Source organism: Rhinatrema bivittatum, chromosome 4, assembly GCF_901001135.1.
Source record: "Rhinatrema bivittatum chromosome 4, aRhiBiv1.1, whole genome shotgun sequence".
NCBI classification, from domain to species: domain Eukaryota; kingdom Metazoa; phylum Chordata; class Amphibia; order Gymnophiona; family Rhinatrematidae; genus Rhinatrema; species Rhinatrema bivittatum.
In genome coordinates this window covers 310,228,761-310,240,966 of record NC_042618.1, presented here as the reverse complement: position 1 = coordinate 310,240,966, position 12,206 = coordinate 310,228,761, and the positions used below count along the sequence as shown (strand labels likewise).

The following is a 12,206-nucleotide window of genomic DNA, read 5'->3' as shown; positions in this document are numbered from 1 at the left end:
TCTGTACGTTCCATTGGTCCTGAATCCATCTGCTACACGCCAGGAAATGGAGAAATTACTTACCTGATAATTTTGTTTTCCTTAGTGTAGACAGATGGATTCAGTATCCCGCCCACGGCTGCTGCTATGCACGAGAACCTTGGGTGTCAATTCCCGAGAGCAAGACAAACATGGGTAAGCCATGCGTCCCTTCAGCTAGGACAGCCATAGTTACCAGGTGTCGGTGTTTCTCGGTTGAGTGCACTGGCTGTTTCCAGCTATAGTCCACATCAACCAGTTCAAGTTGATCACATTTCTCAAGTTATTAAAGTTAAACAAAGTTAACCAAGTTAATCAAATTATCCAGACATACATATATCCACAATTGCTTTGCGAAGAGAATACTGAAGAGCAGAGCTTCCTGCACAGGTATATGTACTGGTGCTAACGTCAGATTGAAATCTGACTCCGGTTCCAACTGTTATCAGGAGCACACTATACCCATTGGTCCTGAATCCATCTGTCTACACTAAGGAAAACAAAATTATAAGGTAAGTAATTTCACCATTAGCCCACTGTTCTTCCAAGTGTCAAGCTAGGTCAGACCAATGGTCCAAGCCCTGCATCCTTTTTGTCAGTGGCCAGTCTGGATCATTTGGCAGTACCAGCAGATCCTAATAGGAAAATCCATTTCATGTTGCTTACTTCCAGAGGTAAGCGTTGGAGACATAAGCATTGGTGGACATGTCCTCTAGAACTTGTCCAAACCTATTTTAAACCCAGCTATACTACTTCCCTTAACCATATTCTCTGGCAGCAAATTCCATAGTTTGTGTATTGACTGGAAAAAAAGTTTTACATTTGCTTCTAGCTAGTTTCATGGAGTGTCCCCCAGTCTTTCTGCTATTTTGAAAGAGTAATGAGCCATGACTTATTTGCTGTACACCCAAAATTTTATAAAATTCTTTCATATCTTCTGTCTGTTCTCCTCCAAGTTGTAGACTTAACTTGTGTAGCCATTTATCTTGCTTATGTCCTTCCTACTCTCAGTGCTTACTATGCTTCCAGGACTTTCTGCTTTGTGTAACTCCTCTCCACTTTTGGCTGTTAAATTACACCATGCTGTCTGTCACTGGTGCTCAGATGGGCCACCTTAGAGATGCTTTCTCTCTCAGTACCAAATGCAAACGTCTTCTGCAAGCAATTTAGCTTGTATGGTAGGGAGATTTTCATAGAACAGGATGAGCAGGGACTATCTGGCAGACCTAGGGCAGTGGAACCTTATTTGTCAATATGTACTAGTTTAATAAAAGCTAAAGAAGAATCTTGAATTAAGAAATAAGTAGTTTGATATTTTCAGAAGGCTATTTAGGACTGACACTTTAATTGTACGTACAAGCAGAAAAATTGAATTTATCTGTAGTGAACAATAATATAATTTCTTGTGTTTCCAATTATATAAATATAGTTTATATATGAAGTCTAAAGTTTCTAATGTTCATTTTTAGGTCCTTGTGAAAAGATTCATGATGAAAATCTACGTAAGCAGTAAGTACATTTTTAGAATTATTTGCAGAATGCTCTGGAACTGTTGCTTTTTATTTGTAAATTGTCAGCAGTGCAATAAATATGGTTATCCCACAACAACAGGACTCTGCTAATCATGATTAAATTTTATTCATTAGGCTCTCTTTAAAAGTGCGCTGTAAAGTAAGCTGCAACATGCAAAATGAGAATATAGCCAAGGAAATGTTTATTGAAAGGCTATATGGAACAAATTTTTTTTTTTTTTAGCTTGAAAATTATACTGTTGGAGTTTTTCATAAGAAAGGAGGGAAAAGGCTCAAAACAAAGTAGGCTTAGTGAGCATGTAGAAGAGTAAATAATCCAGTTGAAAGTGCTGGGATTGCAGGACACCACAGTAGAGATATAAGGGAAAGTTAGCTGTGGATGTATTTGAAAGAAAAAGTTTGGGTTTTAATGGAAAATATTACTTGACAGAAAGCAGGAGGAGTGTGATTAGTGAATTTAGAAAAACATTTGGAAGAACTGCGATTAAAGGTATGTGCATTCATTTTATATGAATGAGTAATTCAAAATGATAGGACATTTTAATTTCATTGAAAACAAAACAAATGAAAATAATGACAATTTTAGTTTTCATTTTTCTTTTCTGGATTCCATTTAAGTCTGTGGGGCAAGCCAATGAAGCTTCTGTAGCTAGACTGGCCCCGTGGTAGAAAGACGCTTAAGGTCAAGCCCCCGTCCCCCCTCCCAAATTTGAAAGTGAAAGCAACCTGTGAGTAGCCCCCATTTTTTTTTCTGCTTATTTCTCTGCTAGATCTTAGACGGAGAGGTTGTGTTTCCGAAGCTCTGAAAAACTGTGGAAAAAGATTTAGATGAAAGGAAAATTTAAAAGTAAGGAGGACTCATTTAGATTTCTTCAAGGTTTCCTAAAAGGTTATTCCTTCTATTTCTAAATAGTTGTTTCCTCTGGATAGTTATGGAGAAGTCCGAATTTCCTTCTGATAGTTTTGACCTTACAAGTATTTTAGAGCAGTTGCATTCCGAAATTAGAGCCACTCTTTTATAGTTACATTTTTGTAGGAATCTAATAAACAGTGGACAATGAGGCTGTTATTTCGCCTTCAAAATACTCATTATAAAAGTTCTTGGTTTATAGATGTTTTGTAAAGGAAACGCAGCATAGGAGGAAATTTCTTTTGAAGAAGCAGAGAGTGATTGGCCCTAGGTGCTGCTTTTCTATTAAAATTCCCATGTAAATGTGGTAAAATTTGAAGGAAATATCTTTTGATTCAATACAGCTTTATGGCTTTTTCCAGACAAGGGCTATTTCACCTAAGTTTGTCTCATAATACTTTTGGGTTTAGACCTTAATAGATTGGCCTTGGATTATTTTGGGGTATGACTTCTTTATTAAATCCCTCCCTCATTGTGAATTAAATAACTGGCTTATGTATATTATGTTTTCCTATTTGTGTTATTTTCTTTTTATGGTCTGTTCAGTATTAGTTACTGCTGTGCCATACATTGAACAGACAGAGGTTAATCAATGTGCCTCTGTGTGTACAGTGAGTGCAGTTTTGCACTGCAGAGAGTGAGAGCTGACTTTTTATTGTAAATCTGCAGTGTGTTAAGTTCCTATTGAATTAACCAGTCTTGAGCACTACTCTTCTTTTGTTTGGTTTTTTTTTTTTTTTTTTTTTGTGTTCTGGCTTTCTTTCAGGCAGATACAGTACAGTGCGCTCCACCAGACGCGATTGGACGCACGTTTGACGCGCTAGCTTTACCCCTTATTCAGTAAGGAGTAATAGTGCGTCGAAAACGCGCGTCTAACCCCCCCGAACCTAAAAGTGCCCGCAACATGCAAATGCATGTTGATGGCCCTATTAGGTATTCCCGCGCGATTGACTAATTGAAATCGGCTCGCGGGTTGAAAACCGGACACTCAATTTTGCTGGTGTCCAGTTTCTGAACCCGTGGCTGTCAGCGGGTTTGAGAACAGACACCGGCAAAATTGAGTGTCGGCTGTCAAACCCGCTGACAGCTGCTGCTCTGGTCCAAAAAGAGGCGCTAGGGACGCACTAGTGTCCCTAGCGCCTCTTTTTGCTGCGGGCCCTAATTTAAATAAATTAATGTACTGTATCGCGCGCACAGGACACTGGCCTGCTCTCCCGCGATTTTTTTACTGTATCGGCCTTTTGGTTGTAGAAAGGAGTCTGCATATATTGATTGGTGTATGACTTTTTACACATGCTGTCATAATTTATGATCACACTTTTCCACCATAAGAGTTCAAAGCGTGTACTAAGCAACATTACTACAAAAGAGAACCTTATAACAGTAAGTTAGAGTAAAATGATTACAGTAAATAATTCCAGAGTAGGTTATAACTAGCTGTTAAGCCCGTAACAACAGGCTACATTTAAAAAGAATTTTTCGGTTCATTTCCTTCCCCCCTCCCCTCACTCTCTCCTCTCTCTCCTCCCTCCCCTCACTCTCTCCTTTCTCTCCTCCCTCCCCTCACTCTCTCCTCTCTCTCCTCCCTCCCCTCACTCTCTCCTCCCTCCCCCTCTCTCAATCCCCTCCCCTTTCAGCTCATCCACAACCGGGGGAGGGGGGTGTCCCTCCCTCACGCGCGTCGCCGCTACTGCTCCTCCCGCTCCTGCTCGTCGCCGCTCCTGCTCCTAAGGACCCACCGCCATTTTTTTTTTCGGGCACGCTCCACTCTGACCAACGTGCTCGCATGCGCGGTAGAGCGGCTCTCTACTGCGCATTTGTGGGCCGTCGGTCAGAGCCCATTTATAAGGTAGATTCTAAGAACAGGAATTAGGAGTAGCAGGAAAGAGAATAACTCAATGCCAGATTTGGGGGGTGGGGAATATTAAGAGTTGAGGGTTTATGGCACAGGTAAGGTAATATCACAAAAATTTGCACCAAATTGCACATTGCACGCACACAGATTTATTATTTTTAAGGAGGAAAAAGACTTTAGATGCCAAATGCAAGTGAAACCTCACTGATTTGGTAAAAGGCAAAATCACGAGTCTAAAACCTCCCTTTTTTTGTGGCATAAATAATAACAGTAAAAAAAAAAAAAATCTTGCGTGTGCAGTGTGCAATTAGGTGCAAATTTTTGTGATATTTTTCACCATTGACTTAATTTTATTTTGGATATCTCCATAGAAAACAGGTAAGGTAATGACAGCTGGGGGAAAGTATATAGTTCAGCAATGGCATGGGAGAGGAATTCGGTGGATTAGCAAATTATGTGGTTCCTGTGAACTCGGGAAAGGCATTAGTAGTCACCTGAGGCTTTCATAGCCCCTTCCTAAGACTAGGGGGAAGCAGAGAGCCATAGGCTGCTATGAACAAACAGGTTTTCAGCAGCTTCCTGAAAGTGAGCAGGTCTGAGGGACTGTCTGATGAAGGGTAGAAGGGCATTCCACAGGGTAGGGGTAGAGCCTGTGAAAGTTCTTTTCCTAGTGGTCGATACCTTTATTTCTGTGGGAGTTGGGACCACCAGACTGAGTGCAAGACTCGCTGAGACTCGTGAGCTCTTGCTTTCAGTTGCCTACCCGACACTGGAACTTTCTTACCTGTGACACTGCGACTATCTAATTGTACTATAAAGAGTTCAGAAAACTTTTGAAAATTAATTTGTTTACTCTTTAGTTTACCATCATCCTACTGCTTACTGGTTTGTGCTGATGATCTCAGTCCATTTTATTTTTCAGTCTGTGTGCTGTTTTTTTGTCTGTTTTATTGTATTTTACTGTGAATGTTTTACTTTTGTTTGCCGCTTAATGCTACAAAAAGCGGTATATAAACAATTTTAAATAGGGTTATGTGATCAAATTTCCTTGTGTTTAGAATGCTTTCAATGTTTTAGATGACTTGCAGATGATGGTCAAGTTTCAGTGATCAAATTTCTTTGGTAGACTGATTATAAAAAGTGCTGCAGTAGTCCAGGAGGGAGATAACATGTCTGGATGACTGTTGCAAATGCAGGGCCATAGAAGTAAGGGCAAAGATAGTGCAAGTAGAAAAAGGCTGATTCTAAGTTACTGAAAGAATCTGGGTATCCGTGGAAAGTTGAGTCTAGCCCAAGCTTTTAACTTGATGGGAGAATGGGTAATTTCATGTTTACTAATTCGGAGGACCTTTGTTTTCTTGGGGTTTAATTTGTTTGCTGTGGAGAAGCCAGTTTGAAATTTTCTTTAGGCTGGAGTTGAATCTGGATATGGCCCAAGGAGCAAAGTAATTTTCTTAGCATAAATATGGTAGAGGAGGTTGGATTCCTTGAGCAGTGCATAGAGCAGGGTCATATATAAGTTGGGTGACTTATGACACAGCTATGGTAATGATGCCTGAGGGGACACACAGTTCAGCAACAACAATGGAGAGGAAGGGAGTCTTTTTCTTTCTTTCTTTTTTTTTTATGCATATATATATATATAAACACAAATCAGTTTATATATATATATATATATATATATGCAGATACAGAAAACAAGATATAATTAAGGAATAATTATATTACTCAAAAGCAAACTAATTTCTTTCTGTATGATTTTTAGACATTTCAAGAGAATTAATTTTATAATAAAGAAATTGAGCGATAAATAAGAAGGAAAAACAATAGAGATGTATTCTCACAGTTAAGAGATATCAGCCAAAATACTCTTATATGCACCTATCCAGTTGCTGTGTTAATAGGGTAAGATTCCAAAAAGGCTTGTAACGCAGGTATCTCAGACATATTTGTGTTCCTTGTAATCTATCTCACATCTACAGGGGTACCGTAAGATAAATCTTGCCCCCCTTGCAATAACTTCGTTTCAACCTCAAGAAATCTTTTCTTCTTAATTGGGTTGATCTCACCAGATCTCTGTTGCCCATGAAATTTCTCCATTCTGTGTTTTAGAAATAATCTTAATCCAGCATCCCTTTCAGTTTGGAACACAAATGATACTTGTAATGTAGTTCTTACAGAAATCTCAGTATGCACTGAAGTTTCTATTTCAGTTAAATTTATTTCAGTTAAATTTAAAGAAGTTAGTGGCTGTATCTCACCCACTTGGTTCTCTGGCACTTCTTTTAAGGATATACCGGTATATTCATTTTTTTGCTATTACTGGTATAGCTTGATTCGGCATTTTAAGTACCTGTTGTAAGTATTCTACGAACATATCTTTTGCAGATATTATATTATTTTCTGAAAGGGGAAGTTTAAGACTCTCAGATTTAGATATCTCAGGGTATTTTCTATATATTCTACCTTCCTTACATTAATTGTCAGATTTAATAAAGTTCTTCTGCAGGGTTTCCACCTTTCCTAATCTCGCTTCATAATTTGACATTTTATTATGACATGACTTTTTCCAAATCTAATACTTTCTGATGAAAATTAGAAGTCTTTACAGTTAAATTCATTATTGCCAATTCTAAAGACTTAATTGCAGACCACAAAGTCTCGTTTATAATTTCAATAGGTTTAGATGGTAAGATAACCTACGGTTGAGGTCTATGGTCCTCCAGTCCCCCCACAGCATGGTCACCACTCTCCATTCCTTGTTTTAATGAAATGTTCTTTTCATTCAAGACCTCATCCAACATAAGAGGACCTCTTTCATTTATAGTTGTAACTGGTGGGGAAGGAGTACAAGGAGCCCCCGGGGCTTAGTGAGATGGCTTTGGCTAGTGGATTCATTTCTCGCTCTGAAATGCTTTCCACAGTAGCCCTTTCCTCTGGGCCTAAATTGGCTGATGCCGAGAAAAAAAGACATCTGGGGTTGCAATGTTGTCTGAAGGGGGGTCGAGGACATAACCTCCCTCATCTGTGTTTTCCTTTTAGTATGTGGCATTAGTTTAAATACTTGTAAAGAAAAGTCCACCAGACTTCTTTTTAATCTCTTTCTGTGAGGTATTTATCATTAATTCTCCTGAAGCTGGGGGAGGATAAGGATAAATAAATTTTACTCACTATTGGATAGTTGTTCTAAACTATATCCCAGGTCGAGAAAACTCCAACAAAGCTGCGTGCCCCTTAGATGGCGCGCCGGCGGTGGCTGCGCACCAGAAAGGGGGCCGTTTTAATACCTTCCGGTCCCCTGGTGATGACGACAGTAAGGCGGCGACTCCTGCAGTGCCAGGAACAAGCCCCGACCTCGGAAAGGTAGTTTTGCGGAAATCAATGCAGGAATCAAAATTAAGTCCAGGTAAACGCTGCCGCTCTGCACTTGCTTTCTCCTTTCCCCCGGAAGTGAGTCTTTATAGGCCATTAGCAAGCAAGTAGTACGTGGCATGCTTTTTAACAAGACTAAGTGTGGTATGCTTGCTGACTGTGTGTCTCTCCACTCAACACTAATGTACCGGTGTGTGTAAAGTAGTAGAGGAAGATTACACTACACTTATTAAAAGAATAAAAATTCCTAGTCATGACAAGTGTCTTGGTCAAATTCCTTTATGCCACAAGGAGCAAGAGGTAGATGTGGCACTAGTAACAACTGATATGAATGGGACCTAGTGTGAGCACAACTACTAGTGGCAATATGGATAGAACTGAGAAACAAGAAGGCAAGGATTTCTCCTCCCAAGTTAGAATTGTTTTGTTTTGTTTTGTTTTGTTTTGTTTTTAAACAGGGGAAAGAAGGGGCAGGGTCTGAGAAGAAATTCAAGCTGGAAAAATATCTGCTGCCTGCTCCTGTTCTGTTCTAATATTGTTTTTATGGTGCAGGGGAAAGCAGTGTCATTGAAGGGTGCCATCAGAAGTGCAGGGGGGTGCTAGGAGTGGAACTCTCAGAAGCAACACACCACTCATCCCTAATTGCTCCTGAACAGTACTGATTCAGATGAATCATGCAAGGGCTTTTCAGATTCAGAATATATTTTATTTATATTTTTTAAAATGCTCTTTCACAATTTCCAGTGGAATTGTTCAAGGCGTATTGTAAATGACATTCACAATTTAGTTATGAACAAACCAGACAAATATGATAGAAATAATTCTCCAAGGACAAGCAGGATGGTAGTCCATGCACATGGGTGATATCATCAGATGAGCCCGGCACAAAAAAAGTATGTCAAAGTTTCTAGAACTTTGAGCCTTAATGAGCATGCATTATACCATGCGTCCACATAGGGTCCCCATCAAGTCTCGTTTCTGTGGAGCCTGATTCATATCTGAGAGCCTCAGTTTTTCTGACTTTTGGCCTACCTGGCCTTTTATGTAAAACATTTTTGCGAGAATTTTCTTCACTGCCTCGTGCGGTCAACGTGGGTGCCCCCCGACCCCGGTTATTCCTTTAGCGTCCTAGAATAGGGTTTTCGGCAAGTTTATTTTTGCTTCGATACCCCTGGGGCAGCAGTAAATCTGGTGTCTGCTGGCCACTGCCATCAATTTCGACTTCATGGCCCTTTAATTTCGTGACATGTCCACCACAGAATTTAAGCGATACCCCCGGTGCACGAGGACCATGTCTATCACGGATTCCCCATGTGTCCTCTGCCTTGAGTTTTCACAGTGATGTCAGGGGTTGCAGCAGGTGCGTCTAGATGACCCCGAAGGGATGTAAGATCTGGCTTGATAAGATGGAGCACCTCTTTGGCGGGAGAAAACGGTCATCGGCATTGGCATTGAGGGCCCTTGGAGCTACATCAGTGGCCACCAAACCATTGACATGGGTGAGGCCATCGATTCTGTTGACGCATTTGGCTGGAAGACCAGCCATTGTCTGGCTCCTCCAGGTTGATATCTGTTTCCTTGTCATTGACTTCTGCACCGGAAAAGGACCATGTCGAGCATCGAAGGAAGCCGAAGAAGAATCGGAATCTGTTTGTCGATGAATGGTACCGGGAACGGAGCTACACCAGCTTCGGCTATGATGCCCCCAAAGTGTCCCCATTGCGAGGAGATCCAGTTCTCCAATGCTGGGGGACCGCCACAGACTCCATTGGTCCTGATGCCAGCTACTGAATTTTCTCTCTATTAGAAAAGGATCTGGTCACATGTCCTCCGTTCCAGCCTGTCTTAGCATCGGAAGTGTTTGAGGAGGAACTGTAGAGGCATATGCAGCTGGTCATTGAGAAGCTGATGAGGGATATTGGCGCTGGCACTGTCTCTCTTTGAGTCACTGCTAGAATCCTCTACACATGCTCATCGGCATGTTACCGACCCAGCTAGCGTCTGTTCCTGGGACGGCATCAATGCCCTGAAGGGCATTGCTGCCTCCCTCTGACTAAGTTGTCGTTGCCGGTTCCTTGGAGGAAGAAGCTTCCCCTCCCCCAGACCGGCAAAGGTACCGGGGCCTACAGCCCCATGTCCAGTTACATCAGTGCCTGCACTGCTGGGTGAAGGCTAAAGGCTGAGTGCCCCAGGCCCCATCCCCAGTCAACAATGGGGATGAGGGTACCTTAGACCCCCCTGGAGGGATGACTCATTATGCCCTCAGAAGATGCTTCTGATGGTCTCCCCTCAGATCCATCTCCTCTAGAGGAACAAAGGAAGTCCCCACCAGAGGATGTCTTCTTCGCAGGATTTTTCAGGCTTATTACGGAGGCCATTCCTTTTCATTTGATGACTGAAGAGGACACCAGGCACAAAGTGATATCCTCCAATTCATGGAGCCTCCCAAAGAGATCATGACAGTCCCAGTATATGAGATCCTTGTGGAGTTACTGTGAAGGAAGTGGGAACACCCCCTCACAGGGCCTCCTGTGAATAAGAAGGCAGATGCAGTCTATCTCGTCCAGAAGGGTCTCAAGATTCGACAAGTGTCAGCTACCCCACCAATCGGTGGTAATTGAATTTGCTATCAAGAAAGCCAGTTGTTCTTGGATCCATTCCTTGGCAGCCCTGGGGAAGGATCACAGAGTGATGAATGCTATAAGAATATAAGACTTGCCATAATGGGTCAGACCAAAGGTCCATCAAGCCAGTATCCTGTTTTCCAACAGTGGCCAAGCCAGGCCGCAAATACCTGGCAGGATCCCAAGGGATTTCAAGCTCCTTACCCCAAGAATAAGTAGTGGATTTATGCAACTCTACCTTAATAATGGTTAATGTACTTTTTCTCCAAGAACTTGTCAAAATCTGTTTTAAATGCAGCTACACCGATAGCTTTCACCACATCCTCTGGGGCAATGAATTCCAGAACTTAATTACACATTGAGTATAACAATATTTTCTATTAGTTTTAAATGTATTACCTAACAACTTCATTGTGTGTCCCCTGATCTTTGCACCTTTTTTTAAAGAGTAAACAACTGATTAACATTTACTCAATCCATTCCACTCATTTTATAGAACTATATTATATTTCCACTCAACTATCTCTTCTCCAAGCTAAAGAGTCCTAACCTCTTTAGCTTTTCTTCGTAGGGGAAGTTGTTCTATCCCCCTTATTTTGGTTGCCCTTTTCTGTATCTTTTCTAACTCTGTTATCTTTTTTGAGATGTGGTGACCAGAACTGCACACAATACTCAATATGAGGACACACCATGGAGTGATACAGAGGAATTATGATATTCTCTTTTATTCTCCATTCCTTTCCTAATAATCCCAGCATTCTATTTGCTCTTGAGAGAATGGTATACCCAAGTGCTATGCTTATTGCCTGCATAGCTGCCTACCAGCTTTATATGAGCCAGTATATTTGGGACATCTAGAAGCAGGTGCAGAATGTTGATGAACAACTGCCTCAGCGGCAGAAAAACACATACCAGTTGCTGGTGCATAAGTGCCTAGAGTGCTGGGAAAACACAAGGTCTGCTTGACCTGTGATGTTTTCGAAATGATATTGAGGGTCTTTGCAGTGGGAATCTGTGCCCACAGAATTGCATGGCTGCGGTCCTTGGATCTCAGACCAGAGGTGCAGGAGTGATTCGATAGCCTGCTGTGCACTGGAGAGAATCTCTTCAGAGATAAGGTTAAGAATGCAATGGCCTAAATCCGGGACATATAAAATTAAATAAATAAAATAAATAAAATAAATCCCTACAGCAGTTCTCCGCCAGCACTCCAAACCCATCTTCCGTATCTAGGAGGTTGATGAGATTGGGGCTGAGGAAATACTTCTTCTGACTGAGCAGGTACTATCCTCTGCCCTTCTTGCTCCCTTCAACACCAGAGCTCTCACGGCCATTCCAGGCAGCAAAGAGCCCCAAAGCCCCAGCTGGTGCCTCAGTCAGCTCCAGGGATGGGATTTTGACTGAATCATGGGGAACGTAGCCCTATTGCCTGTACCCGAAGTGATGGAGCTGCTGGACAGGAGAAGGCTGCAGTTCTTTACCAAAGAGTAGGTTCTATCCATCATTCACCAAGGGTACCGATTGAATCTATCAGATGTCCCGCCAAATTGCCCCCAAGCCTGTTTTTGGGCCCGGTAACACAGCATGAGGTACTGACTGAGCTCTCCTCCCTCACAGTCAAACCTGTTCCACCAAGGTAAAGGAGGTGGGGATTTTACTCCCGGTACTTCCTGATGTCAAAGAAAACAGGATGACTCCGTCCCATCTATACCTAAGGGCCTTGAACAAATTCATTAAAAAAGAAAAGTTCAAAATGGTTTCCCTGGGCTCCTTGATTCCCCTTCTTGCAAAAACAGGATTGGCTATACTGTTTTGATCTGAAGGGTGTGTGTTCACACCGAGATCTTCCCAACTCACCGGATGTATCTCCAATTCATGGTGGGAAAACAGCACTT

At 41.8% G+C, this 12,206-nt stretch overlaps 1 protein-coding gene across 3 annotated transcripts in view; it reads left to right on the top strand.

Annotated features, from left to right (window-relative positions):
- LUC7L3 (LUC7 like 3 pre-mRNA splicing factor) overlaps positions 1 to 12,206 on the top strand; it is a 239,154-nt gene that overhangs the window by 45,164 nt on the left and 181,784 nt on the right. For all 3 annotated transcript variants that reach the window (XM_029600251.1, XM_029600252.1, XM_029600253.1), the window contains exon 3: positions 1,488 to 1,527. In XM_029600251.1, coding sequence (XP_029456111.1) covers positions 1,488 to 1,527 — 40 coding nt within the window. The remainder of the gene's footprint in view (positions 1 to 1,487; positions 1,528 to 12,206) is intronic.